This window comes from Macaca mulatta, chromosome 10, assembly GCF_049350105.2.
Source record: "Macaca mulatta isolate MMU2019108-1 chromosome 10, T2T-MMU8v2.0, whole genome shotgun sequence".
Taxonomy (NCBI): Eukaryota; Metazoa; Chordata; class Mammalia; order Primates; family Cercopithecidae; genus Macaca; species Macaca mulatta.
The window spans coordinates 89,931,697-89,956,848 of record NC_133415.1 but is presented as its reverse complement, the minus strand read 5'-3'; the positions used below and the strand labels follow the sequence as shown (position 1 = coordinate 89,956,848).

At 45.1% G+C, this 25,152-nt stretch overlaps 1 protein-coding gene and 1 long non-coding RNA gene across 13 annotated transcripts in view; one reads left to right on the top strand and one right to left on the bottom strand.

The window, feature by feature from the left end:
- The first annotated feature begins 4,640 nt into the window (after positions 1-4,640).
- RBL1 (RB transcriptional corepressor like 1) overlaps positions 4,641-25,152 on the top strand; it is a 91,698-nt gene continuing 71,186 nt past the window's right edge. For 8 of the 12 annotated variants that reach the window (XR_013399857.1, XR_013399853.1, XR_013399855.1 and 5 more), the window contains exons 1-3: positions 4,641-4,868; positions 11,779-11,912; positions 24,832-25,032. Coding sequence is in view for 6 of the 12 variants with exons in the window: in XM_077951700.1 (XP_077807826.1) it covers positions 4,713-4,868; positions 11,779-11,912; positions 24,832-25,032 (491 nt within the window). In the remaining 6 variants the exon portion in view is untranslated. Of the gene's footprint in view, positions 4,883-11,778; positions 11,913-18,331; positions 18,380-24,831; positions 25,033-25,152 lie in introns of all 12 variants that reach the window. The other 4 variants (XR_013399852.1, XM_077951699.1, XR_013399856.1 and 1 more) reach the window with 2 other exon arrangements.
- The window catches only part of LOC144332136 (uncharacterized), a 118,687-nt gene continuing 104,362 nt past the window's right edge, over positions 10,828-25,152 (bottom strand). The window contains exon 3 of the long non-coding RNA XR_013399910.1: positions 10,828-10,857. This is a non-coding gene — a long non-coding RNA (uncharacterized LOC144332136). The remainder of the gene's footprint in view (positions 10,858-25,152) is intronic.

The following is a 25,152-nucleotide window of genomic DNA, read 5'->3' as shown; positions in this document are numbered from 1 at the left end:
AAACAGAAAGGAAAGAAAGGAAAGGAAAGGAAGAAAGAAAAAAAGTTGGGCATCTTTTCACATCTAAAAGCCATTTACATTTGCTTTTCTAAGATTGTATGCAAATCCTTTCCCCGTTTTGTGGGTGGAGAGGCTTTATTAATCTTTGTAACGCACTACTTCTACAGTGCAGACCCAGCTTAAAGATCACCACTTTAGTTTTTCCTCTGAGGAAAAAGAAGATTAAGAATGGTGAGGTCGGCCGGGCACTGTGGCTCACGCCTGTAATCCCAGCACTTAGGGAGGCCAAGGTGGGCAGATCACGAGGTCAGGAGATCAAGACCATCCTGGCTAACACGGTGAAACCCCGTTTCTACTAAAAATACAAAAAAAAATTAGCCGGGCATGGTGGCGGGCGCCTGTAGTCCCAGCCACTCAGGAGGCTGAGGCAGGAGAATGGCGTGAACCCAGGATGCGGAGCTTGCAGTGAGCGGAGATCATGCCACTGCACTCCAACCTGGGCGACCGAGTGAGACTCCGTCTCAAAAAAAAAAGAATGGTGAGGTCCAGCCAGGCATAGTAACTCACACCTATAATCCCAGCATTTTGGGAGGCCGAGGCGGGTGGATCTCCTGGGGTCAGGAGTTCAAGACCAGCCTGGCCATCATGGTGAAACCCCATCTCTACTAAAAATGAATTAAAAAAAAAAAAAAAAAGCCGGGTGTGGTGGCGTGCACCTGTAGTCCCAGTTACTCGGGGGGCTGAGGAAGGAGAATTGCTTGAACTCGGGAGGCAGAAGTTGCAGTGAGCTGAGATCTTGCCACTGCACTCCAGCCTGGGTGACAGAGTGAGACTGTCTCCAAAAAAAAAAAAAAAAAAAAAAAAGGTGATGTCGGGTCTTGCCCCTCCCCCACAACTATCAACTGCTTTAAAAAAAAACAAAAAACAAGAAGGTTAGACAAGCAGTTTGTCCTGAGAGGGGCAAGTGCAGACTGATTTTCTGCTTAAGGCATAGCAAAGCTGGAAGACAAAAAAGGAAAAAAAAATTAAGAATTTCAAAATGAAAGAGACATCTTCGGAAAATTAATTAGACCTTTCTTGTACTTTCTTACACTTACTTTGTGATTTAGAATTGCATATATTTTGAAGTACATTTGGAAAGGTGCACACTATAACCTTTTTCGTCTTGGAATCCTTAAAGGTCATAATCAGGCTCCAACCACATGCTTTGGGAGAACTCTGAAATATTAAACCACAACAGGGAGGCTAATCATAGAGGCTATCATACAATGGGATCAAAATAGAAACAACCTTCATATGTATCTGAATCAAAAATGAAGGGCAGAGTAAATCTATTTCACTACCCATACTTCATTTTCTTTTTCTTTCTCTGTCACCAGGCTGGAGTGCAGTGGCACGATCTTGGCTCACTGCAACCTCCGCCTCCCGGGTTCCAGCTATTCTTCTACCTCAGCCTGCCAAGTAGCTGGGATTACAAGCGCCCACCACCATGCCCAGCTAATTTTTTTATTTTTAGTAGAGATGGTGTTTCACCATATTGGCCAGGATGATCTCGATCTCCTGACCTGGTGACCCACCCGCCTCAGCCTCCCAAAGTGCTGGGATTACAGGCGTGAGCCGCCACGCCCGGCCTGCCATACTTCATTTTCTATTCAGAAAAGCTCAATTTTGGGTTACATGGGCATGCCCTGGGATAATCAGAAAAAATAAAATCAGTATAAGGAAGAGCATATTGATTTCGGGTTTTAAATGCAAGTAGGTGAGGCTGGGTTTGACAGATGTGTCCTCAGCTGGTTGGTTGGTTGTTTTTGAGACAGAGTCTCTGTAACCCAGACTGGAGTACAGTGGTGCAATCTTGGCTTACTACAGCCTCTTCCTCCCCGGTTCAAGCAATTCTCAATTCTCATGTTTCAGTTGCCCAGGTTGCTGGGATTACACTGGTGCACCCACACGCCCAGCTAATTTTTATATTTTTAGTAGTGACGGGGTTTTGCCTTGTTGTCCTGGCTGGTCTCGAACTCCTGGCCTCAAGTGATCCACCTGCCTTGGCCTCTCAAAGTACTGGGATTACAGGCAAAGCAAATAAACAATGAAACAACAAAAGAACGAAGACAGGGATTTCTTGAAAACAAAAGTACACTCCATAGTGGGGAAGCAGACCCACACAGCAGCTCCAGGGCCCAGATACAGAATCTTCTTGGGTCCAAATACCCCCTAGAAGTTTCCCATTGGTCACTTTATGCTTACTCAGTGTAACTGAAGTGGTAGCCCACAATCAGTCTGAGTGGTTGCAGAAAGCAACCAATCAGAGGCCAGGGTGAAGTTACAAAATTATACTATTATGCAAACGGAGACTCTCCCGCCATCAGTCTGATTGGTTGTGGACAGCAACTGTGTCCAGAATGGGTGGGTTCTTGGTCTCACTGACTTCAAGAATGAAGCTGGAGACCCTCGCGGTGTTACAGTTCTTAAAGATGGTGTGTCCGGAGTTTCTTTCTTCAGACGTTCAGATGTGTCTTCTTCCTTCTGGTGGGTTTGTCGTCTCACTGTCAGTAGTGAAGCTGCTTCCCTGGTGAGTGTTACAGCTCTTAAAGGCAGCGCGTCTGGAGTTGTTTGTTCTTCCCAGTGGGTTCGTGGTCTCGTTGGCTTCAGGAGTGAAGTTTCAGACCTTTGCAATAAAGGCAGCGTGGACCCAAAGACTGAGCAGCAGCAAGATTTATTGCAAAGAGCGAAACAACAAAGCTTCCACACCATGGAAAGGGACCCCAAACCGGTTGCCACTACTGGTTCGGGCAGCCTGCTTTTATTCCCTTATCTGACCCCACCCACATCCTGCTGATTGGTCCATTTTACAGAGAGCTGATTGGTCTATTTTACAGAGAACTGATTGGTCCGTTTTGACAGTGCTGATTAACAATCCTTGAGCTAGACACAGAGTGCTAGATGGAAAAGTTCTCCAAGTCCCCACTAGGTTAGCTAGACACTGAGTTAGCTAGATACAGATTATCAATTGGTGTATTTACAAACCTTGAGCTAGACACAGAGTGCTGATTGGTGTATTTACGATCCTCTAGCCATAAAAGTTCTCCAAGTCCCCATCCTGCTCAGGATCCTAGCTGGCTTCACCTAGTGGATCCTGCACGGGGGCTGCAGGGGGAGCTGCCCGCCAGTCCGGAGCCGCGCCTGCACTCCTCAGTCCTTGCGCGGTCGATGGGACCGGGCCTCACTGAGCAGGGGGCGGCTCCCGTCGGGGAGGCTCAGGCCACGCAGGAGCCCACCGCAGGGGGTGGAGCTCAGACATGGCGGGCTGTAGGTCCCTAGCCCTGCCCCGCGGGGAGACAGCTAAGGCCCAACGAGAATTTGAGTGCGGCGCGGGCGTGCCGGCACTGCTGGGGGACCCAGCGCAACTTCCGCAGCTGCTGGCCCGGGTGCTAAGCCCCTCACTGCCCTGGGCCGGCGGCGCCAGCTGGCCGCTCCGTGTGCGGGGCCCGCCGATCCCCAGCCCGCGCCCGCTGGAACTTACACTGGCCCGCGAGCCCCGGGCGCAGCCCCGGTTCCCACCCGCACCTCTCCCTCCACACCTCCCTGCAAGCAGAGGGAGGCGGCTCCGGCCTCAGCCAGCCCAGAGAGGGGCTCCCACGGTGCCATGGCGGGCTGAAGGGCTCCTCAGGCGCCGCCAGAGTGGACGCTGAGGCCGAGGAGGCGCTGAGAGTGAGGGCTGCTAGCACATTGTCACCTCTCACAACCATTCAGAGGCTGGAGTGAAGTTACAAAGTTGCAAATGAAGACTGGAAGGCGCTCAGTGTGGTTTCTTGTGGATGGTCAATTTCCCATCTGCCATGCATGAAAGGTCCAAGGGAATAACCTCTGGTTCTTTTGTTACTTAGGCGTGGAAAGTTGGGGTTTTCCTTTCAATTTAGTTCTAGGAAGTCACGTGAAACAGCCATAGGTTCCCTGCCTCCAGACCCTATTCTCCTGCCTCATTACTGCAGTCTTCTCTGCCCGCGTCTTTTAGCGACTAACATAAGATGAGGATCCAACTTCTAATATCCCTCACCAGTCCTTCCCCTCCGTCATTTAGCGAACCGCTCACTGGGCACTGGGACTTTGGGGAGAGTCCCAGGAGGCCCCTCTTCGTCCAGGGGCTATTTTTTTTCTCTTCCAGCCTCCATCTCCTAACTCAAGGGGTACAGCTCAGTCAGATTATGTTTGGCGCCCCGGGACAGTGACAAACCCAGGGCCCGTGGATAGAGGAGGCATCTCACTACGCTGCACGAGGCCACCTCGCAGTAGGCAGCCCAGGCCTGCCCAAAAACCCAGGAGCCTAACCAGGAAGACAGGGGGAGGCCGCGGGCTTCATCTCCCAGGAGATGGACTACATCTCCCAGCAGGCTCTGCGCGCAGGCTGAGGATCCCTCCGCTCTTTTTTTTGTCCCGCCGGCTCGGCCCCCCGCGACCAGCCAAGGGCTAAGGCCAGGTATTTCAGAATCTGAGGTCCGTATTCTTATCACATTTCTGGGGAGGGACGGCTAGGAGCTCCGGAGGAAAAACGGACTTTTTTTTGAGGAGAAAAGCGGAGGCAGACGGTACAGACGAAGCACCCCCGCAACTGCAAGTTTTCGCGCGCTTTGGCGCAGGTGGTTGTGGGTAGCGCGCCTGGGAGGGAGAAAGAAGTCGGGGGCCGTGGCGCGCCGCCCGCGGGGCCTGAAGGGATGTTCGAGGACGAGTCCCACGCTGAGGGGGTGGCGGTGGTCGCCGCAGCCGGGGAGGCGCTACAGGCCCTGTGCCAGGAGCTGAACCTGGACGAGGGGAGCGCGGCCGAAGCCCTGGACGACTTTACTGCCATCCGAGGCAACTACAGCCTAGAGGTGAGCGGCAGCAGGTAGGGCGGCCGGACCCTACCCTCGCCAGGCCCCACCCCTGCCCCGCCCCTTCCCCGGCCTATGGGGTGGTGGGAGTTTCCCCATCTAGGAGGGTCGCTGCGCAGCCAGGCGCCGAGGGGCGGGAAGGGTGGATGTTGCTCAACCAATCCGCCCATCATTTTGAGGCGGGAAACTGAAGCCCAGGAAAGGAGCGGCCTAGGCCCTGCGCCACTCAAACCCCGGTCTTCCTGACCACACTTTACCCCGCTAAGCGCCACAAACGTCATGGTGGTGCCCTTAAATCGGTAAGAACAAATATAATGGTAAAGTGAAAATGAACTGCCTACCGAGACACCACTGGCCAGAGCTTTAAATGGACCCTCTCAGTTCCGTCTGAACCCCTTCTGTGATCCCCGTTCCACGCAAGAGGAAGCGGAACCCCAGACAGGTTAAGCTACAGGCCCAAGGTCACGCGGTTAGAGATGGAGCCAGACCCAGGGTCTGAGCCGTTTAACCTCCACCCTCTGCTTCATCAGGGTGGAGCTGCTGGTTGCTGTGCAGCGGTTTGATCAAAGCCAGTGTGCATACGAAGCTGATCTCAGCCCTGCGTTTCCTCCTCTGTCAGAGCATCGTCCTGATGCTTTGCATCAGCGTCTAGCTCTGAATAAAACAAATGTCAGTTATAATTACTCGATTTTTTTCCCCATCATTCTTGCATTTTATCTTCATAACAGCCCTGTGAACGTGGCATGGCAATGAGTATTAGACCTGCTTTCCAGGTGATAATGGCAAGGCTCAGAAGGTTGTCTTGCCCAGGGTTATTCTAATACAGAAACCCAGGCTGGGCGTGGTGGCTCACGCCTGTAATCCCAGCACTTTGGGAGGCCAAGGCGGGCGGATCATTTGAGGCCAGGAGTTTGAGACCAACCTGGGCAACATGGCGAAACCCCGTCTCTACTAAAAACTACAAAAATTAGCTGGGTGTGTTGGCGCCTGCCTGTAATCCCAGCTACTTGGAAGGCTGAGGCAGGAGAATTGCTTGAACCCAGGAGGCATAAGCTGCAGTGAGCAGAGATCACACCACTGCACTCCAGCCTGGGCGACAGAGCAAGACTCTATCTAAAGAGAGCAAGATGAGTATAAGCCTGATGGAGTGTATTTCATGTAGCACTCCACTGGCCCCATGTTCAAAGGCTTTCATGTGCCAAGGGCGCTGGACCAACTCCCAGGGTGCACCACTGACTCACCACCCAGTGAAATAATTGCTGGGTTCAAAGGCATAGAGTTGGATGTATATTGACTGTGTGCCTATATATGAAGGAAAAGTACCTGAAAAAGTCTTCCAGACTGGATAGACTGGGTAAAGGACAATGGTCCACATCCGTGGGTGGCATGACTGGAAAGCTGTGAGAAGAATAAGAAAGTAAGGGAGATTAGCCAGAGACGGTGGCTCATGCTTGTAATCCCAGCTCTTTGGGAGGCCAAGGCGGGCAGATCACGAGGTCAGGAGATTGAGACCATCCTGGCTAACACAGTGAAACCCCATCTCTACTGAAAATACAAAGAATTAGCCGGGCATGGTGGCGGGCACCTGTAGTCCCAGCTACTCCTGTCTCCTGAGACAGGAGAATGGCCTGAACCCGGGAGGCGGGGCTTGCAGTGAGCCGAGATGGCACGACTGCACTCCAGCCTGGGCCACAGAGTGAGACTCTGTCTCAAAAAAAAAAAAAAAAAGAAAAAAAAAAAAAGACAGATTAGAATGAATGGCCTCTCAATTGAAAACAGATTGATTTTTGAAAGCCTGAAAAAGCATTTCTGACATCCTAGTCTCATTTGGTCTCTCTTGCCCAAGGTCACACCATCTGTCATTGAATAAGTATTTACTGTGTCAAAACGGTCAAGGCGTGCACCTGTTTCAGATTCTTGAATATGACAAGCTTTTTCCCAGTTTTGTGGTATATCCGTGCCGTTCCCTCTGCCTGGAATCTTTCCCATCACCCCCAACACCAGGAAAGGTTGAGAGCTAAATCTCTAATTAGGCAGAGTTGAATAGGACAACTTCAATGTTTGCTTTATTTATTTATTTATTGTTTTTTTTTTTTCTTTCTTTCTTTTTTTCTTCCTTAGAAACAGGGTCTTGGCTGGGCACACGGTGGCTCACGTCTGTAATCGCAGCACTTTGGGAGGCCGAAGTGGGCAGATCTTCTTAGGTCCAAGACCAGCCTGGCCAGCATGGTGAAACCCCGTCTCTACTAAAAATGTAAAATTAGCCGGGCATGGTGACATGCGCCTGTAATTCCAGCTACTGGGGAGGCTGAGGCAGGAGAATCACTTGAACCTGGGAGGTAGAGGTTGCAGTGAGACGAGATTGCGCCATTGCACTCCACCCTGCACAACAAGAGTAAAACTCCGTCACAAAAAAAAAAAAAAAGAAAGAAAGAAAAGAAAAGAAACAGAGTCTTGCTCTTTTGACCAGGCCTGGAATGCAGTGGTGCAATTGTAGCTCACTGTAAACTCAAACTCCTAGGCTCAAGTGATCTTCCTGCTTCAGCCTCCCCAGTAGCTGGGACTACAGGCATACGCCACCGTGCTCAGCTAATTTTTCAATTTTTTATGGAGATAGTATCTGACTATGTTGCCCAAGCTGGTCTTGAACTGGCCTCAAGTGATTCTTGTGCTGCAGCCTCCCAGAGCATTGGGATTACAGGCATGAGCCACCGTGCCCAGCCCAATGCTTGCTTTAGAAAGCACAAATATATGAACTGAAATTTTGTGTTTATTCTATCCAGTGTTTTATTTTCCCCTTTTTTTAAAATCAATTTTTGTTAAAGACATTTGGAGTAGTCATTTTCATATATCTCAGATGCTTCCTAAGAAGTCTTTCTCCAATCCGTACCCCTCTCTAGTCTACCTGACAAACTCCTGCTTACATTTTTAGTGATTTACAAATTTTGTCTCCTTTTGTGAGGCCTTCTCTAAACTCTAGTCAAAATCAGTTATTCACTGCACTATATTCTCCTACAACACTTTTTCAATTCTTCTTATAGCTTCTATATCTCACCAATTATAAATAATAGTATCTGTTCCTCTTCTTAGCTCCAGATGTGAAGTTCTGTGAGATCAGAAGCCTTTTTTTGCATTTCTAAGGCCTGGTAAGTAGGCCTTAGAAATGCAAAAAAAACCGGTTTCTGATATCATAGAATTCATAGAATTTTTATGAAATAGGATTTTATCAAATATAATTGTATTCTATTTTGTTCTCATGGAATAAAATAGTTGACTTTTTTAAGGAAAGAAAATCAGGCCAGGCACAGTGGCTCACGCCTATAATCCCAGCACTTTGGGAGGCTGAGGCAGAAGGATCTCTTGAGCCCAGGAGTTTAAGACCAGCCTCGACAGCATAGTGAGACCCTGTCGCTACAAAAAATAAAATAGACTGGGCATGGTGGCTCACACCTGTTATCCCAACGTTTTGGGAGGCTGAGGCAGGCGGATCACTTGAGCCCAGGAGTTTGAGACCAGCTTGGGCTCCCATCTCTATAAAAATTAGCTGGGTGTGGTGGCATGTGCCTTTAGTCCCAACTACTCCAGAGGCTAAGGGGGGGGATTGTTTGAGCCTGGGAGGTTGAGGCCGCAATGGCCCTGATTCCTGGGAAGTCAAGGCTGCAGTGGCCCTGATAGCATCACTGCACTGCAGCCTGGGGCAACATAATGAGACCCTGTTTTAAAAAGTAAAATAAAAAGCGTATTCTTTAACGCCTAAAAAAAAAAAATCGAAACAATGATTTTAGGAGTTATATTTTCACCATCTTGCTAGAATTTTCATTTAGTAGCCTGTATCCAAAGGCTCTATAGTACTTAGATGCTATTCCCAAACAACTCTTTCTCTTTTTCTTTTTTGAGAGAAAAAAGTGTCTCAAGCACTTCTCCCATCTCAGCCTTCCAAAGTGCTGGGATTACGAGCATGAGCCACTGTGCCTGGTCTTTATCTGTAATTTATTTATTTATTTATTTTTGAGATGGAATCTCACTCCCGTCGCGCAGGCTGGAGGCGCAATCTCAGCTCACTGCAACCCCCACCTCCCAGGTTCAAGTGATTCTCCTTCCTCAGCCTCCCAAGAAGCTGGGATTACAGGCATGCACCACCATGCCTGGCTAATTTTTGTATTTTTTAGTAGAGACGGGGTTTCGCCATGTTGGCCAGGATGCTCTCGAACTCCTGACCTCAGGTGATCCACCTGCCTCAGCCTCCCAAAGTGCTAGGATTACAGGCGTGAGGCACCGCACCAGCCTATCCGTAATTCTTAATCCTTAAACTTCACCTATTGTATTTCAGCAATGAAGTCATGAACTGACTGTAGCTTGGAGATCTCTGAAGTCTAATGTAGAAAATTGTTGAATTCCCAAATGTCACCTTTTTGTGGCATTGTAAATTGAGATATCTACAAATATGGAGAGCCATGCTTACTATGGTCGTGTACCGCAGAACATTTTGGTCAGTGATGAACCACACATACTTTATTTTTACTATATGTTTTCTGTGTTTAGATATACAAGTAATTACTATTGTGTTACATTTGCCAACAGTATTCAGTATAGTAACATTTTCCACAGGTTTGTAGCCTAGAAACAATAAGCATACCATATAGCCTAGGTTTAGTAGGCTATGCTATGTTTGCACAACAAAATTGCCTAATGTTGCATTTCTCAGAATATATCCCTGTCATTAAGCAATGCATATGACTGTATTTTAAAGATGACATGTTTTGGAGTAAATAATTCCCCAAATTTTTACCTCATAAAAATGACAGTCTCATTTATGTTGCATGAGATTAGTATTAATTTTTTTTTTTTTTTTTTTTGTGACGGAGTCTCGCTTTGTCGCTTAGGCTGGAGTGCAGTGGCGCGATCTCGGCTCACTGCAAGCTCTGCCTCCCGGGTTTCTCCTGCCATTCTCCTGCCTCAGCCTTCCGAGTAGCTGGACTACAGGCACCCGCCACCATGCCCAGCTCATTTTTTGTATTTTTAGCAGAGACGGGGTTTCACCGTGTTAGCCAGGATGGTCTTGATCTCCTGACCTCGTGATCCGCCCACCTCGGCCTCCCAAAGTGCTGGGATTACAGGTGTGAGCCACCACGCCCAGCCTAGTATTCATTTTTTTATGTGTGACTCCCTTGACAACTTTTTACTCTGTTCTTGCCTTTCCCTGCCAGACTAGTTAAAGAGAAACATAAAGCAAAAATGGTAGAAAGAAACTTCAGGATCATCGAGTCCGTTTCTTAAAATCAAGGAAGTCATGCTGACAAATTTTAGGAGAACTCTTCTGATAATTCAGACATGCTTCACTTAATGACAGGGACATGGTCTAAGAAATGCAACATTAGGTGATTTTGTTGTGTGAACTTCACAGAGTATACTTATGCGAACCTAGATAGTATAGTCTACTACACACCTAGGCTGAATAATGTAGCCTGTTGCTCTTGGGCTGCAAATTTGTTCGTCATGTTTCTGTACTGAATACTGTAGGCAACTATAATGGTAAGTATGTATGTATCTAAACATAAAAGGGGTACAGTAAATTATAATTTTTTAAATATATAGAACAGCCGGGCGCGGTGGCTCAAGCCTGTAATCCCAGCACTTTGGGAGGCCGAGACGGGCGGATCACGAGGTCAGGAGATCAAGACCATCCTGGCTAACATGGTGAAACCCCGTCTCTACTAAAAAATATAAAAAAACTAGCCGGGCGAGGTGGCGGGCGCCTGTAGTCCCAGCTACTTGGGAGGCTGAGGCGGGAGAATGGTGTGAACCCGGGAGGCAGAGCTTGCAGTGAGCTGAGATCCGGCCACTGCCCACCAGCCTGGGTGACAGAGCGAGACTCCGTCTCAAAAAAAAAAAAAAAAAATATATATATATATATATATATATATATATAGAACAGTTAGAACATACAGTATTATAATACTTTTTTTTTTTTTTTTGGGACGGAGTGTCCCTGTGTTGCCCAGGCTACAGTGCAGTGGCACAATCTCTGCTCACTGCAACCTCTGCCTCCGGGGTTCAAGCTATTCTCCTACCTCAGCCTCCCGAGTAGGTGGGACTACAGGTGCGTGCCATTACACCCAGCTAATTTTTTGCATTTTTAGTAGAGATGGAGTTTTGCCATGTTGGCCAGGCTGGTCTTGAACTCCTGGCCTCAAGTGATTCACCTGCTCCAGCCTCCCAGGCATGAGCCACCGTGCCTGGCCAGTATTATAATCTTAAGTGACCACCATTGTATATGTGGTCCACTGTTGACCAAAATGTTATGTGGCATATGCCTGTATTAGATTTGGAGTGTAGGTGAAAGTGAAAGAGTTATCTTTTTTTTTTTTTTTTTTTTAAAGAGACAGGATCTCGCTCAGTTACCTGTCTTGGAATGTAGTGGCACAAACATAGCTCACTGCAGTCTTGCATTCCTGAGCTTAAGCGATCCTCTTATCTCAGCCACCCAAGTAGCTGGGACTGCAGGCAAGCACCACCATTCCTGGTTAATTTTTTTATTTTCGTTTTTAGAGTCAGGGTCTCACTACATTGCCCTGGCTAGTCTTGAACTCCTGGCCTCAAGGGATACTCCCACTTCAGCCTCCCGAGTTACTGGGATTATAAACATGAGCCACCAAGTCAGGCTTTTATCTTTAGATTAATATTAATTTATCATGTTATAGTTGTAAAAGCACAGAACTAAGAGTAAGGAGTTTTATACCCATTACTACAGCTAGCAGCTTTGTGACCTTGGGCAAATATCTTCACTTCTCTGGCCCTTTATCTACATAAGGAAAACTGAGACCAGATAATTCTACATCTCTTCTTTCCAGAATTAAAGCATTTTAACGTAATATTATATCTGTTTTTCTGTTTGTCTTTTGCTTGCCAGGGAGAAGTTACACACTGGTTGGCATGTTCATTATACGTTGCATGCCGCAAAAGCATTATTCCCACGGTTGGAAAGGGTATCATGGAAGGCAACTGTGTTTCACTTACCAGAATACTACGTTCAGCTAAATTAAGGTAAACCTCTTTCATGTTTTTAAGTGTTATATAAGCTCTAAATTTTAGAATCAGTTTTCTCTTGTTTTGAAATCATTTGACTTCATTTAATTTTTATTTTATTTATTTATTTATTTATTTTTGAGACAGAGTCTCACTGTGCCAGCCAGGCTGGAATGCAGTGGCGCAGTCTTGGCTTACTGCAATCTCTGCCTCCTGGGTTCAAATGATTCTCATGCCTCAGCCTCCCAAGTATCTGGGATTACAGACACACACCACTAAGCCCGGCTAATTTTTTGTATTTTTTTTAGTAGAGATGGGGTTTCACCATGTTGCTCAGGCTGTTCTCGAACTCCTGACCTCAAGTGATCTGCCTACCTTGGCCTCCCAAAGTGCTATAGGATTACAGACGTGAGCCACTGTGTGACTTCATTTAATTCTAAGTTTGTTAAAACGTAGATAATCCTTTCCCAATTTTCATATTCTTTCTCTGCCTTTCACAAATTCTGCTAGAAACCTCTGTGTTAAATCTTTAGCTATATTTTTTTAAATTAATTTTTTAAAATTTGGAAATAATTTTAGGCTTACAGAAAAGTTGCAAAAATAAGAAAAGGACAATACCCATATATCCTTGACTCAGAGTCACCTGTTATTGACATTTTACCCCTTTTGCTTTCTCATTTGATTTTTTTTTCTTCAATATATAGATCTGTCTCTCTTTCTCTCTTTTTTTTTTTTCGAGATGGAGTTTCGCTCTTGTTGCCCAGGCTAGAGTGCAGTGGTACAATCTTGGCTCACCGTAACCTCTGCCTCCCGGGTTCAAGCGATTCTCCTGCCTCAGCCTCCCGAGTAGCTGGGATTACAGGCATGTGCCACCACGCCTGGCTAATTTTGTATTTTTAGTAGAGATGGGTTTCTCCATGTTGGTCGGGCTGGTCTCGAACTCCCAACCTCAGGTGATCCACCTGCCTCGGCTTCCCTAAGTACTGGGATTACAGGCGTGAGCCAACCTTTCCGGCTAGACCTTCCTCTTTTTTTCCTCAACCATTTCAATCTAAGTAGCATACATTTATAGCCTTTTACCCCAAAATACTTCACTGTGTATTTCTTTAAATAACTACAGTACAGTTACCAACTTCAGCAAAATTAACACTAATAAAATAATTTTATCTAACCAGATATCTCTGTTCTAGTTTTGTTAGTTGATTCAATAATGTTCTTTATAGCATTTTTTTTTCTGGAAGTACAATTTCTAATTAAGGATCAAGTATTGCATTTGCTTATCATGTGTATTTATTCTTCTTTAATTAGGAACATTTCCACAGCCTTTCTTTTTCTTTTATGACATTACCATTTTGGAGGAATATTATCCACAATCACTTTGTCCCTTTCTTTAATTAAAAAAAATTTTTTAGAGACCGGATCTTGCTCTGCCCAGGCCTCGAGTACAGTGGCACCTTTTTAGCTCACTGCAGCCTCAAACTCCTCAGCTCAAATGATCCTCCTGCTTCAGCCTCCCAAGTAGCTGAAACTACAATCATGTGCCACCATGCCTGACTGATATTTAAAAATCTTTTTATAGAGACAGGGTCTCACTGTGTTACTCACGCTTGTCTCAAAGTCCTGACCTCAAGTGATCCTCTTGCCTCAGCCTTTTTTTTTTTGGGACAGAGTCTCACTCTGTTGCCCAGGCTGGAGTGCAGTGGTGCGATCTCAGCTCATTGCAACCTCCGCCTCCTGAGTAGCTGGGACTATAGGCACATGCCACTACACCCAGCTAATTTTTGTATTTTTGGTAGAGATGGAGTTTCACCATATTGGCCAGGCTGGTCTCAAACTCCTGACCTTGTGATCCACCCGCCTCAGCCTCCCAAAGTGCTGGGATTACAGGCATGAGCCACTGTGCCCACCCTCATCCCCTCTTTGAATAGATGGTTCCCAATTTTGGATTTGTCTCCTATTAACTTTTGATAAGATGCAGGTTATTCATTCCGTGATGGAAAACTATATAAGTGATTTTGTGTCCTAAGGAGATCACATCTGATGATGGCACGTGTTATCCACCTTCATCTCATTGGTGATGTTAATTTTTATCATCTGGTCAAGATGTTGTCCTATTTCTCTACTGTATATTAATTTTTTTCCCCTTGCAGCTACTCAATGGGTCTCAGATACATCTTTTACTTACTCTAGTATCAAGCATATAGAATTATTTGTCTGGATAGGAAACGAAACAAATTTAGCGATCCAGTTTAGATTCATGCTAATGAATATAATAATATTCTTTGTTTCTGGGACAAAACTATTTGTGGTCATTGTCTATTTGCTATTCCGGGTTTCCAGAATAGAAGAGGAGCAAAGTTTAAAGCCCTATCCAGGAATGGCAAATAGATTTTAGTTCATGCTAAATTTAAATTTTTTTTTTTTTTTTTGAGATGGAGTTTCACTCTTGTTGCCCAGGCTAGAGTGCAATGGCCTGATCTCGGCTCACCGTAGCCTCTGACTCCCAGGTTCAAGTGATTCTCCTGCCTCAGCTTCCCCAGTAGCTGGGATTACAGGTGTCTGCCACCACGCCTGGCTAATTTTTTGTATTTTTAATAGAGACAGGGTTTCACCATGTTGGCCGGGCTGGTTTCAAACTCCTGTCCTCAGGTGATCCACCTGCCTCAGCCTCCCAAAGTGCTGGGACTACAGATGTGAGTCACCATGTCCAGCCTAAAAAAAAAATGTTTTTAAACAATTTTGGTTCTAAAAATAAAATAAGATGATAAAAAGTAAATGAAGATCAATGGGGTTAATTTTTTAATTGAGCAAGACATTATCATTGTTAGTATAAAACAATCTGATCTTTTTCTGTCAATGTTTCTCATCATTGTTCATATAATTTCAAAAATCTTTGTAATAATAAATTCTGGGGGAAACTGAACAAAAAAGAATTACAACAAAAACTGTAGAGCAGTACATTGCAGGAGAATCACTTGAACGTTGGAGGTGGAGGTTGCAGTGAGCTGAGATAGCGCCACTGCACTCCAGCCTGGGCAACAGAGCAAGACTCCATCTCAAATAAAAAGACAAGGCCCCGGCGGATCACGAGGTCAGGAGATCGAGACCATCCTGGCTAACACGGTGAAACCCCTCTCTACTAAAAAATACAAAAAAGTAGCCGGGTGAGGTGGCGGGCGCCTGTAGTCCCAGCTACTCGGGAGGCTGAGGCAGGAGAATGGCGTAAACCTGGGAGGCGGAGCTTGCAGTGAGCTGAGATCGGCCACTGCACCCCAGCCTGGGCGGCAGAGCAAGACTCCGTCTCAAAAAAAAAAAAAAAAGACAAGGCCGGGCGCGGTGGCTCACGCCTGTAATCCCAGCACTTTGGGAAACCGAGCCAGGTGGATCACAAGGTCAGGAGATTGAGACCATCCTGGCTAATAAGTGAAACCCCGTCTCTACTAAAAATACAAAAACAAAATTAGCCGGGTGGGCACCTGTAGTCCCACCTACTCAGGAGGCTGAGGCGGGAGAATGGTGTGAACCCAGGAGGTGGAGCTTGCAGTGAGCCAGGATCACGCCACTGCACTCCAGCCTGGGCGACGGCGAGACTACGTCTCAAAAAAAAAAAAAAAAAATCAAATTTCAAATAATGAAACAAACTCTGGGGATAGATGGTAGTGATGATTGCACAATGTGAATGTACTCAATGCTACTGAACTATAGACTTAACAATGGTTGCAATGGTAAAGGTTGTTTGTTATGTATGTTTTACCGCGCGCACACACACACACACACACACACACAAATGTATTTTCAAAATTTTTAAATAATACAGAAGACTTATAAGTAGAAAGGAGTCTCCTTGGCCATGCACAGTGTCTCACACCTATAATCCCAGCACTTTTGAGGCGGGCATATCACCTGAGGTCAGGAGTTCAAGACCAGCCTAGCCAACATGATGAAACACCGTCTTTACTAAAAATACAAAAAAGTTAGCTGGGCATGGTAGTGGGCGCCTGTAATCCCAGCTACTGGGGAGGCTGAGGGAGGAGAATCGCTTGAACCCAGGAAACAGATGTTGCAGTAAGCAGAGATCATGCCATTGTACTCCAGTGTGGGTGACAAGAGTGAAACTCCATCTGAAAGAAAGAAAGGAAGGGAGGGAGGGAGGGAGGGAGGGGGGAAGGCGTCTCCTTTTGGCACTCTCCATAATTAACCATTATTAATAATTTCTTCTGGCTGGGCGCAGTAGCTTACGCATGTAATCCCAGCACTTTGGGAGGCTTAGACGGGCGGATCACGTGGGGTCAGGAGTTCAAGATCAGCCTGGCTAACATGGTGAAACCTTGTTTCTATAAAAATACAAAAAATTAGTCAAGCGTGGTGGGGCACACCTGTAATTCCAGCTACTTGGGAGGCTGAGGCAGGAGAATTTCTTGAACCTGGGAGGTGGAGGTTGCAGTGAACCGAGATTGTGCTATTACACTCCAGCTTGGGCAACAAGAGCAAAACTCTGCCTCAAAAAAAAAAAAAAAAAAAAAAACCTTCTTATGTACAAACATATAAACCTATTTTTTGGTATTTTTTCTTTTTATTTTCTTTTCTCTTTATTTTTTTGAGACAGAGTCTTGCTCTGTCACTCAGGATGGAGTATAGTGGTGTGATCACAGCTCACTGCAGCCTAGACCTCACAGGCTCAAGCGATCCCTTACTTCAGCCTCCTGAGTAGCTGGGACCATCGGTGTACGCCACCATGCTTGGCAAATTTTATATTTTTTGTAGAGAGAGGGGTCTCACCATGTTGCCCAGGCTGGTGTTTTTTCTTTTTAAAACATAAATGAAATTATACTATATGTGTTGCATATATTATATGTTATTTTTTATGTAATAAAAAATATTACAGTTATTTTTCTTTATATTTTGGAAATTCTTCTATATCAGCATATGTAGTTCTACCTCATTAATTTTTTTTAACTATTCTAGGATATTTTAGGATATAAGGATCTTTCATATATTTAGCCATGCCTTATGGCCATTTCAATTGTATCCAGTCCTTTGTAGTTGCAGACAAATAAACATCATTGTAAAGGTGATATTTCTGATAAATTCCAAAAATATGTATTATTCCTAAAAAAGGGTCAAAAGATATGTCTTTTTTGGTCAGGCTCAGTGGCACACACCTGTAATCCCAGCACTTTGGGAGGCTGAGGTGGGCAGATCTCTTGAATCCAAGAGTTCAAGACCAGCCTGGGCAACAGGGTGATACCCTGTCTCTACAAAAAATACAAAAATTAGCCAGGCGTGGTGGTGCATGCCTGTAATCCCAGCTACTTGGGAGGCTGAGGTGGGAGAATCACTTGAACCCAGGAGGTGGAGGCTGCAGTGAGTTATGATCATGCCACTCTACTCCAGCCAGGCTGGTAAAGCAAGACCTACTCTCAAAAAAAAAAAAATCCATTAAAAATAGTTATAAACTTATGGGGAAAAAAAAAAAAAACCCTAAGTCTTTTTAAAATGTGGATTGATATTCTCAAAGTCCCTTTCCCCCAAAATGTTTTTATATTTTATTTATTTATTTATTTTTGAGATAGAATCTTGCTCTATTTCCCAGGCTGGAGTGCAATGGCACAGTCTCTGCTCACTGCAGCCTTTGCTTCCTGGGTTCAAGTGATTCTCCTGCCTCTGCCTCCCCAGTAGCTGGGACTACAGGCATGTGCCACCACACCCGGCTAATTTTTGTATTTTTAATAGAGACGGGGTTTCACTATTTTGGCAAGGCTGATCTTGAACTCCTAACCTCGTGATCCACCCACCTCGGCCTCCCAGAGTGTCGGGATTACAGGCGTGAGCCACCGCGCCCAGCCTGTTTTTATCTATTTTATTTTTTGTTTGTGTTTTTTGAGACAGGGTCTCACTTTGTCACCCAGGCTGGAGTGCAGTGTCATGATCTCAGCTCACTTGCAACCTCCGCCTTCTGGGCTCAAGCGATCCTCCCACCTCAGCCTCCTGAGTAGCTGGGACTACAGGCGCATTTCACCACGCTCAGGGAATTTTTGTATTTTTAGTTGAGACAGGGTTTCACCATTTTGGCCAGGCTGGTCTCAAACTCTTGGCCTCAAGTGATCCACCCACCTCAGCCTCCCAAAGTGTTAAGATTACAGGCATGAGCCACCGCACCCAGCCTCCCCCAAAACATTTTTAAGTGTCAAATTTTTAATGCTAAAAGAGCAGTTACCCAGCATCAATGTGTTCATTCAGAGAAATAAACAAAAATTTCAAATGATTTTATTTGTTTTGACTTATAATAATTTGGGCTATTTTCAAAATTTCAATTTAAATATAATTTTTAAACTTTTATTATTATTATTATTATTATTTGAGTCAGGGTCTTACTCTGTTTCCCAGGCTAGAGTACAGTAACATGATCTCAGCTCCCTTCTACCTCTGCCTTCCAGATTCAAGCAATCCTCCCACCTCACCCTCCCGAGTAGCTGGGACTACAGGTATGTGCCACCATGCCCAGCTAATTTTTGTAGCTCTGGTTTTTTTTTTAGAGATGGGGTTTCACCGTGTTCCCCAAGCTGGTCTTGAAGTCCTGAGCTCAAGTGATCTGCCCGCCTTCACCTTCCAAAGTGCAGGGATTACAGGTGTGAACCACCATACTTGGTCCCTTCTCTAGATTATTTGTACCTAATACAATGTAAATACTATGTAAGTAGTTGTTACACTGTATACTTTAGGGAATAATCACAAGAAATGAAGTTGGTATATGTTCAATACGGACACAATCATCCTTTTTTTCCAAATATTTTTGATGTGTAGTTGTTTGAATCCATTTATGTGGAACTCACAGATATGGAGGGTAAACTCTAGAGAGAGAAAGAGTGAGAGTGTGTGCATGTGTGTGTGTGGTGTTGGTGGTAGGGTAAAATATATATCATAAAATTCATAAAATTGACAATTTTTAAGTTCAGTGACATTATATACCTTCACCTTCACATTGTTCAACCATCACCACCACCATCTCCCGAACTTTCTTACTATACACATTAAATGGTAACTCAGCCGTTTAGCTGTTAGTCCAGCCCAGCTCTGCCTCAGTGAACTATGCTGTGCTCTGCTCCACTGAGGTGCAGGGCTGACTGTGTCAGCACCAGCAGGAGGGATGGCTGGCCCCAGCCTGAGGAGGAGGAAAAGAAGGAGGTATGCAGGTCCCTGGGGTTTCTGGTTCTGGTATTTTTGTTCCTGGGCCTCTGCGTTGTCCCTTCGTGAAGCAGAAACCTTATAATCCTGGCCCAGCCTCACAGGCTCCTCCCGCAGAGAGACACATGCTCTGTGCTGTCGTCTAGTGGCTGCTTGACATTTTGGCAACCATGAAGGGACCTGAAGGGAGCCTCCATTTGCTGATATTATAGTTGGAGCCTTGGTACCTATCACCCAATCTCACTGGGCCAGCAGGGGTCTCTGGTGAGTCTTCTCTCAGGTTTCAAACCTAATTTTGGTTTGAGATTCATACTTTATTCAAGCAACCAATTCCACACTTGATGGAGCTGGAATTAAAGTTCTGCTTTTAAGGACACAATCATAGACACTGGTTATTTTACCTAGACTTTGATTGGAATGGCATATTTTCAGATATAACCAGACTGCTTTAAAACATTGAGGTTGTTTTTGTTTTTTTAGAGACAGGCTTTTACTCTGTTGCTCAGGCTGGAGTGCAATGGCATGATCATAGCTCACTACAGCCTCAAACTCTGGGGGTCAAGTTGTCCTCTTGACTCAGTGACCTAAGTAGCTGGGGCTGTAGGTGCACTCCACCGTGCCTGGCTAACTTTTTGTTTTGTTTTGTTTTTTGTTTTTTCTTAGAGACTGGGTCTGGCTTTGTTGCCCAGGTTGGTCTTAAACTTCTGGCTTCAGGAGATCCTCCTGCCTTTGCCTCCTAAAGCACTAAAGCACTGGGATTACAGGTGTGAGCCACTGCACCAGCCAAGGTTTACTTTATAGAGCTGATAAAAAAGATTGGGAAGATTGACTCGCCATTGCAAAACAATCATGTATTTGGGTCATATTTAGGTCAATATCTCACATCATAAGGAAGGTTCATTCCTAAGAAGTTGAGTCCAATGGAGGGGGTAATATTACAAAGGACCAAAGCTGAATTTTAAACAAGAGAGAAGTGATCCTGGAACCTGTTTCAGACTACATGACTGTCCTTTTGATCAAAGCAATTCCTTGAGCAATCATTGTTCAAAGATTCCCTAACAAGGTTCCTGACCTTGCAATAAGTAAAAAATGTCACTTTCTCACAAGCCCAGGAACCTCAAGATATTCTGGGGACTTCAGGAAGAGAGGATTTCACCCAGTGCATACAGGTATTATGGGAACAGTCTGATGATGGATCCTTGGCTTGTCTTCTTAGCCTCAAGGCTTTTAAAAGTCTAATCCAAAATTCCTTATGAATGTTCCAACAAAACCAACTTAAAAGAGCCTAGGTGGCCACTCACTATTCTTATTGCCCCCTATGCAAATAATCAGGCCAAATATATTACTAAAACTTATTTTGCAAGTTCACTGCGAGCCAGTCATGGTGGCTCACACCTATAATCATCGCTCTGTCATCCAGGCTGGAGTTCAGTGATGTGATTACAGCTCACTGCAGCCTTGACCTCCTGGGCTCAAGCAATCTTCCCACCGCAGCCTCTTGAGTAGCTGGGACTATAGGTGCACACTACCAAGTCTAATTAATTTTTCAATATTTTGGAGAGATGAGGTCCCACTAGGTTACCCAGGCTGGTCTCAAACTCCTGGGCTCAAGCAATCCTCCCACCTCAGTCACCCAAAGTGCTGGGATTATAGGTATGAGCCACCACACCCAGCAGTATCATATTCTTTATAACAGAATCCCAATGAATTGAAAGCTGTGAAGTTTACTTTGCTTCTTATTTTAGTTTTAAAAACTGTAATCATGGTTTAAGTTATAACAGTGCTATAAGGTTTTTTTGTTTTCAAACATTCTGATGCATTTTGTTCCAGGTTAGGAAAACCATTCTTGGGAGAGCAGTATGTGCAATGGATTATATGATGGTGTAGTAGTCAAGGCTCTTGTTTATAAAAAGCGGGTATCAGTCTAGGCAACAAAAGGTGAGACCCCTGTCTCTAAAAAACATTTTAAAATTAGCTGGGTGTGGGGGCACATACCTGTTGTCCCAGCTACTTGGGAGGCTGGAGCGGGAGGACTGATTACTTGAGCCCAGGAAGTCGAGCCTGCAGTGAGCCACGATCACGCCGCTATACTCCAGCCTGAGTGACAGAGCAGGACCCTATCTCAAAAAAATAAAAGATGTCACTTATCAACTTCGGCTGACTTAAAAGAAGTATTGGATAGGTGATAAAATCTTTAGGATGACTTAAGAAAACTAGGCTTAGAAAAGGCCAGGAACAAAAGGAGGGTGGCCACACAGCCAAAAACCGTATCACAGAATCCATCTAGCAAGGACACAGTTTGCATAGCTAGCAATGCTGTCCCTGGACATTGCCACTTTATTTGTGCCGGGAGCTTGATCCTGCTGTAAGAAATTACCACTTCTTCACTTCTCTGCACCACCAGCTTCAGATTCAAAATCTCAGGCAGATGTATCTGACAAAGAATATGATTATATGCCTTCATCCTAGCTTCCAGTAAAGCTGATCTGTCTAGTGGTAGACAGGGCTCAAAAGTGGAAATGTCCTCAAAGCAAAGGGTTTCACATGCAAAATGTGATCATCCAAATATAAAAACAATTTTTTTTTTTTTAAGATGGAGTTTCGCTCTTGTTGCCCAGGCTGGAGTGCAATGGTGCGATCTCGGCTCACCGCAACTTCGCCTCCCAGGTTCAAGCAATTCTCCTGTCTCAGCCTCCCGAGTAGCTGGGACTACAGGCATGCGCCACCACGCCTGGCTAATTTTGTGTTTTTAGTAGAGACAGGGTTTCTCCATGTTGGTCAGGCTGGTCTCAAGCTCCTGAACTCAGGTCATCCACCTGCCTTGGCCTCCCAAAGTGCTGGGATTACAGGTGTGAGCCACTGCACTGGCCAAAAAACAACATTTTTGAAGTCCTTTGTAAGGGAGCATAATTTTTTGTAAGCCAAAAAAATGTTTAGTAATCTGACGAATGTTTTGCTGCTATTGATAAGAATCTTTTAATGAGGTTCTTAAGAGTGTCAGATTTTAATCAGCATGTCCGGAGTTTGAATGCTGTATTAGGACATTTTACATTGCTATGAAGGAATACCTGAGGCTGAGTGACTTATTTAAAAAAAGAAATTTAATTGGCCCAGGGTTCTGCAGGCCGTGTAGGAAGCATGGGGCTGGCATCTGCTCCTGGTGAGGGCCTCAGGAAGTTTACAGTCATGGTGGAAGGTGAAGGGGGAGGAGGCACATTGCATGATGAGAGCAGGAGCAATTGAGGGTGGGAAGTGCCACACTTTTAAACAGCCAGATCTCAGGTGAGTGACAACTAAACTCATTACCATGAGGACAGCACCAAGCCATTCATGAGGGATCTGCTCTGATGACCCAGACACCTCCCACTAGGCCCACCTCCAACATTGGAGGTCACTTTTCTTTTTTATTCTATTTTATTTTATTTTTATTTATTTATTTTTTTGAGACGGAGTCTTGCTCTGTCGCCCAGGCTGGAGTGCAGTGGCACAATCTCGGCTCACTGCAACCTCCGCCTCCTGGGTTCACGCCATTATCCTGCCTCAGCCTCCTGAGTAGCTGGGACTATAGGCTCACGCCACCATGCCCAGCTAATTTTTAGTAGAAACAGAGTTTCACCTTGTTAGCCAGGATGGTCTCAATCTCCTGACCTCGTGATCCACCCACCTCGGCCTCCCAAAGTGCTGGGATTACAGGCGTGAGCCACCGCGCCCGGCCTCTTTTTTATTTTTTTGAAAGTCTTTTACTCTCTTGCCCAGGCAATAGCATGTTCATGACTCACTGCAGCTTCAACCCCTCAGGCTCAAGTGATCCTCCTGCCTCAGCTCCCTGAGTAGCTGGGCCCACAGGCACACACCACCATGTTTTGCTAACTTTTACTTTTTTTTTTTTTTTTTTTTTTTTTTTTTTTTTTTTTTTGAGACGGAGTCTCGCTCTGTAGCCCAGGCTGGAGTGCAGTGGCCGGATCTCAGCTCACTGCAAGCTCCGCCTCCCGGGTTCATGCCATTCTCCGGCCTCAGCCTCCTGAGTAGCTGGGACTACAGGCGCCCGCCACCTCGCCCGGCTAGTTTTTTGTATTTCTTAGTAGAGAGGGGTTTCACCGTGTTAGCCAGGATGGTCTCGATCTCCTGACCTCGTGATCCACCCGTCTCGGCCTCCCAAAGTGCTGGGATTACAGGCTTGAGCCACCGCGCCCGGCCTTAACTTTTACATTTTTTGTAGGGACGAGGTCTCACTGTGTTGCCCAAGCTGGTCTCAAACTGGTGGACTCAGATGATCCTCCAGCCTCACCCTCCCAAAGTGTTGGGATTACAGGCATGAGCTACCATGCCCAGCCAAGGAAATTACATTGCAACATGAGATTTGGAGGGGACAAAACATCCAAACCATATTACATAGCATTGGATAATTTTCTGTTAATGTCTTCTGTCACCTTAAAAAGAAATTATAAGTATTGGCTGGGCAAAATGGACTTAAGTAAGCCTTTCCAATATACATGAAATAATCAGAACATAGGGCCGAGTGCAGTGGCTCACGCCTGTAATCCCAGCACTTTGGGAGGCTGAGGCAGTTGGATCATCTGAGGTCAGGAGTTCAAGACCATCCTGGCCAACATGGTGAAACTTCGTCTACTAAAAATACAAAAATTAGCCGGGCATGGTGGTGCGTGCCTGTAGTCCCAGCTTTCAGGAGGTGGAGGCAGGAAAATTGCTTGAAGCTGGGAGGCAGAGGTTGCAGTGAGCCAAGATCATGCCACTACACTCCAGCCTGGGTAACAGAGTGAGACTCCATCTCAAAAAAAAAAAAAAAAAAATTACAAGTATTATTCTGTGTATATTGCTAGACCTTTAATTAAGTGAGCTTTGACATTGCAAGTTTTCTATCTAAGACCACACTAACATACAGACATAAAAAAATATACCCAGAATTGGGCTGGGCGCGGTGGCTTGCCTGAACACAGGAGGTGGAAGTTGCAGTGAACCAAGATGGTGCCACTGCACTCCAGCCTGGGCAGCAGAGCTATTAAGTTTTTTTCTGAGTATGTGCTACCTTTACTTTTGGTGGTGGAACCACGCATTGGAACTCAAACTCTTGAGTTTTACTCCTAACCTATAACAATCTGGTGCTTCATAATCAAATTCCCATTTGGAAAATGAAATTGTCTTTCCATTTGGGAGACTTCTGTTTTTCCTCAAACTAATTTTATAACCTATCAATCTGTTAACTAACATTAACTTTGTAAATTTTATGCAGAATACTGTCTAGGTAATATAGAGAATAAAGGAAGTAGATAGGCGCTCTTGCTCCCTCCATAGAAGTAAGGCTCTATGTGATGACCACTAATTAATAACCTGTATTCTCCTGGTGATCCTGGGAACCAAAGTGGTTTCATAATGAGGATTTTTTTTTAATTAAATTTAGGCTTGAGGGATGGTGTTTGTTCTTTGTTCATGTGAGACAGTGTCTTGCTTTGTGACCCAGGCTGGAGTGCATGATCGAGGCTCACTGCAGCCTCGACATCCTAGACTCAAGCAATTCTCCCACCTCAGCCTCCGGAGTAACTGGAGCTACAGGCACGTGCCACCACACCCAGATAATTTTTTTAATTTTTGTAGAGTTGGGGTCTTACTATGTTGCCTGGGAGGTCTGGCTTTTTAATAAAGAATCTTAGTCGTGAATAGAATATTTCCTTTCAATCCGTTATATAAATGAATTTTAAAGATGACTTTTTTCTCCTCCCTTTTTTTTTTTTAGTTTAATACAATTTTTTAGTAAAATGAAGAAGTGGATGGACATGTCAAATCTACCACAAGAATTTCGTGAACGTATAGAAAGGCTAGAGAGAAATTTTGAGGTGTCTACTGTAATATTCAAAAAATATGAGCCAATTTTTTTAGATATATTTCAAAATCCATATGAAGAACCACCAAAGTTACTGCGAAGCCGGAAGCAGAGGTGAGCCCTTAATCCTTACATAATTGACAAAAAGATTATGATACAAACTAAGAGAATGTACTTTTTCGAAAGTCTGTTTTTTATGAAAAGTATTCCTGCAAAGAGCTTAATTATTTTCTT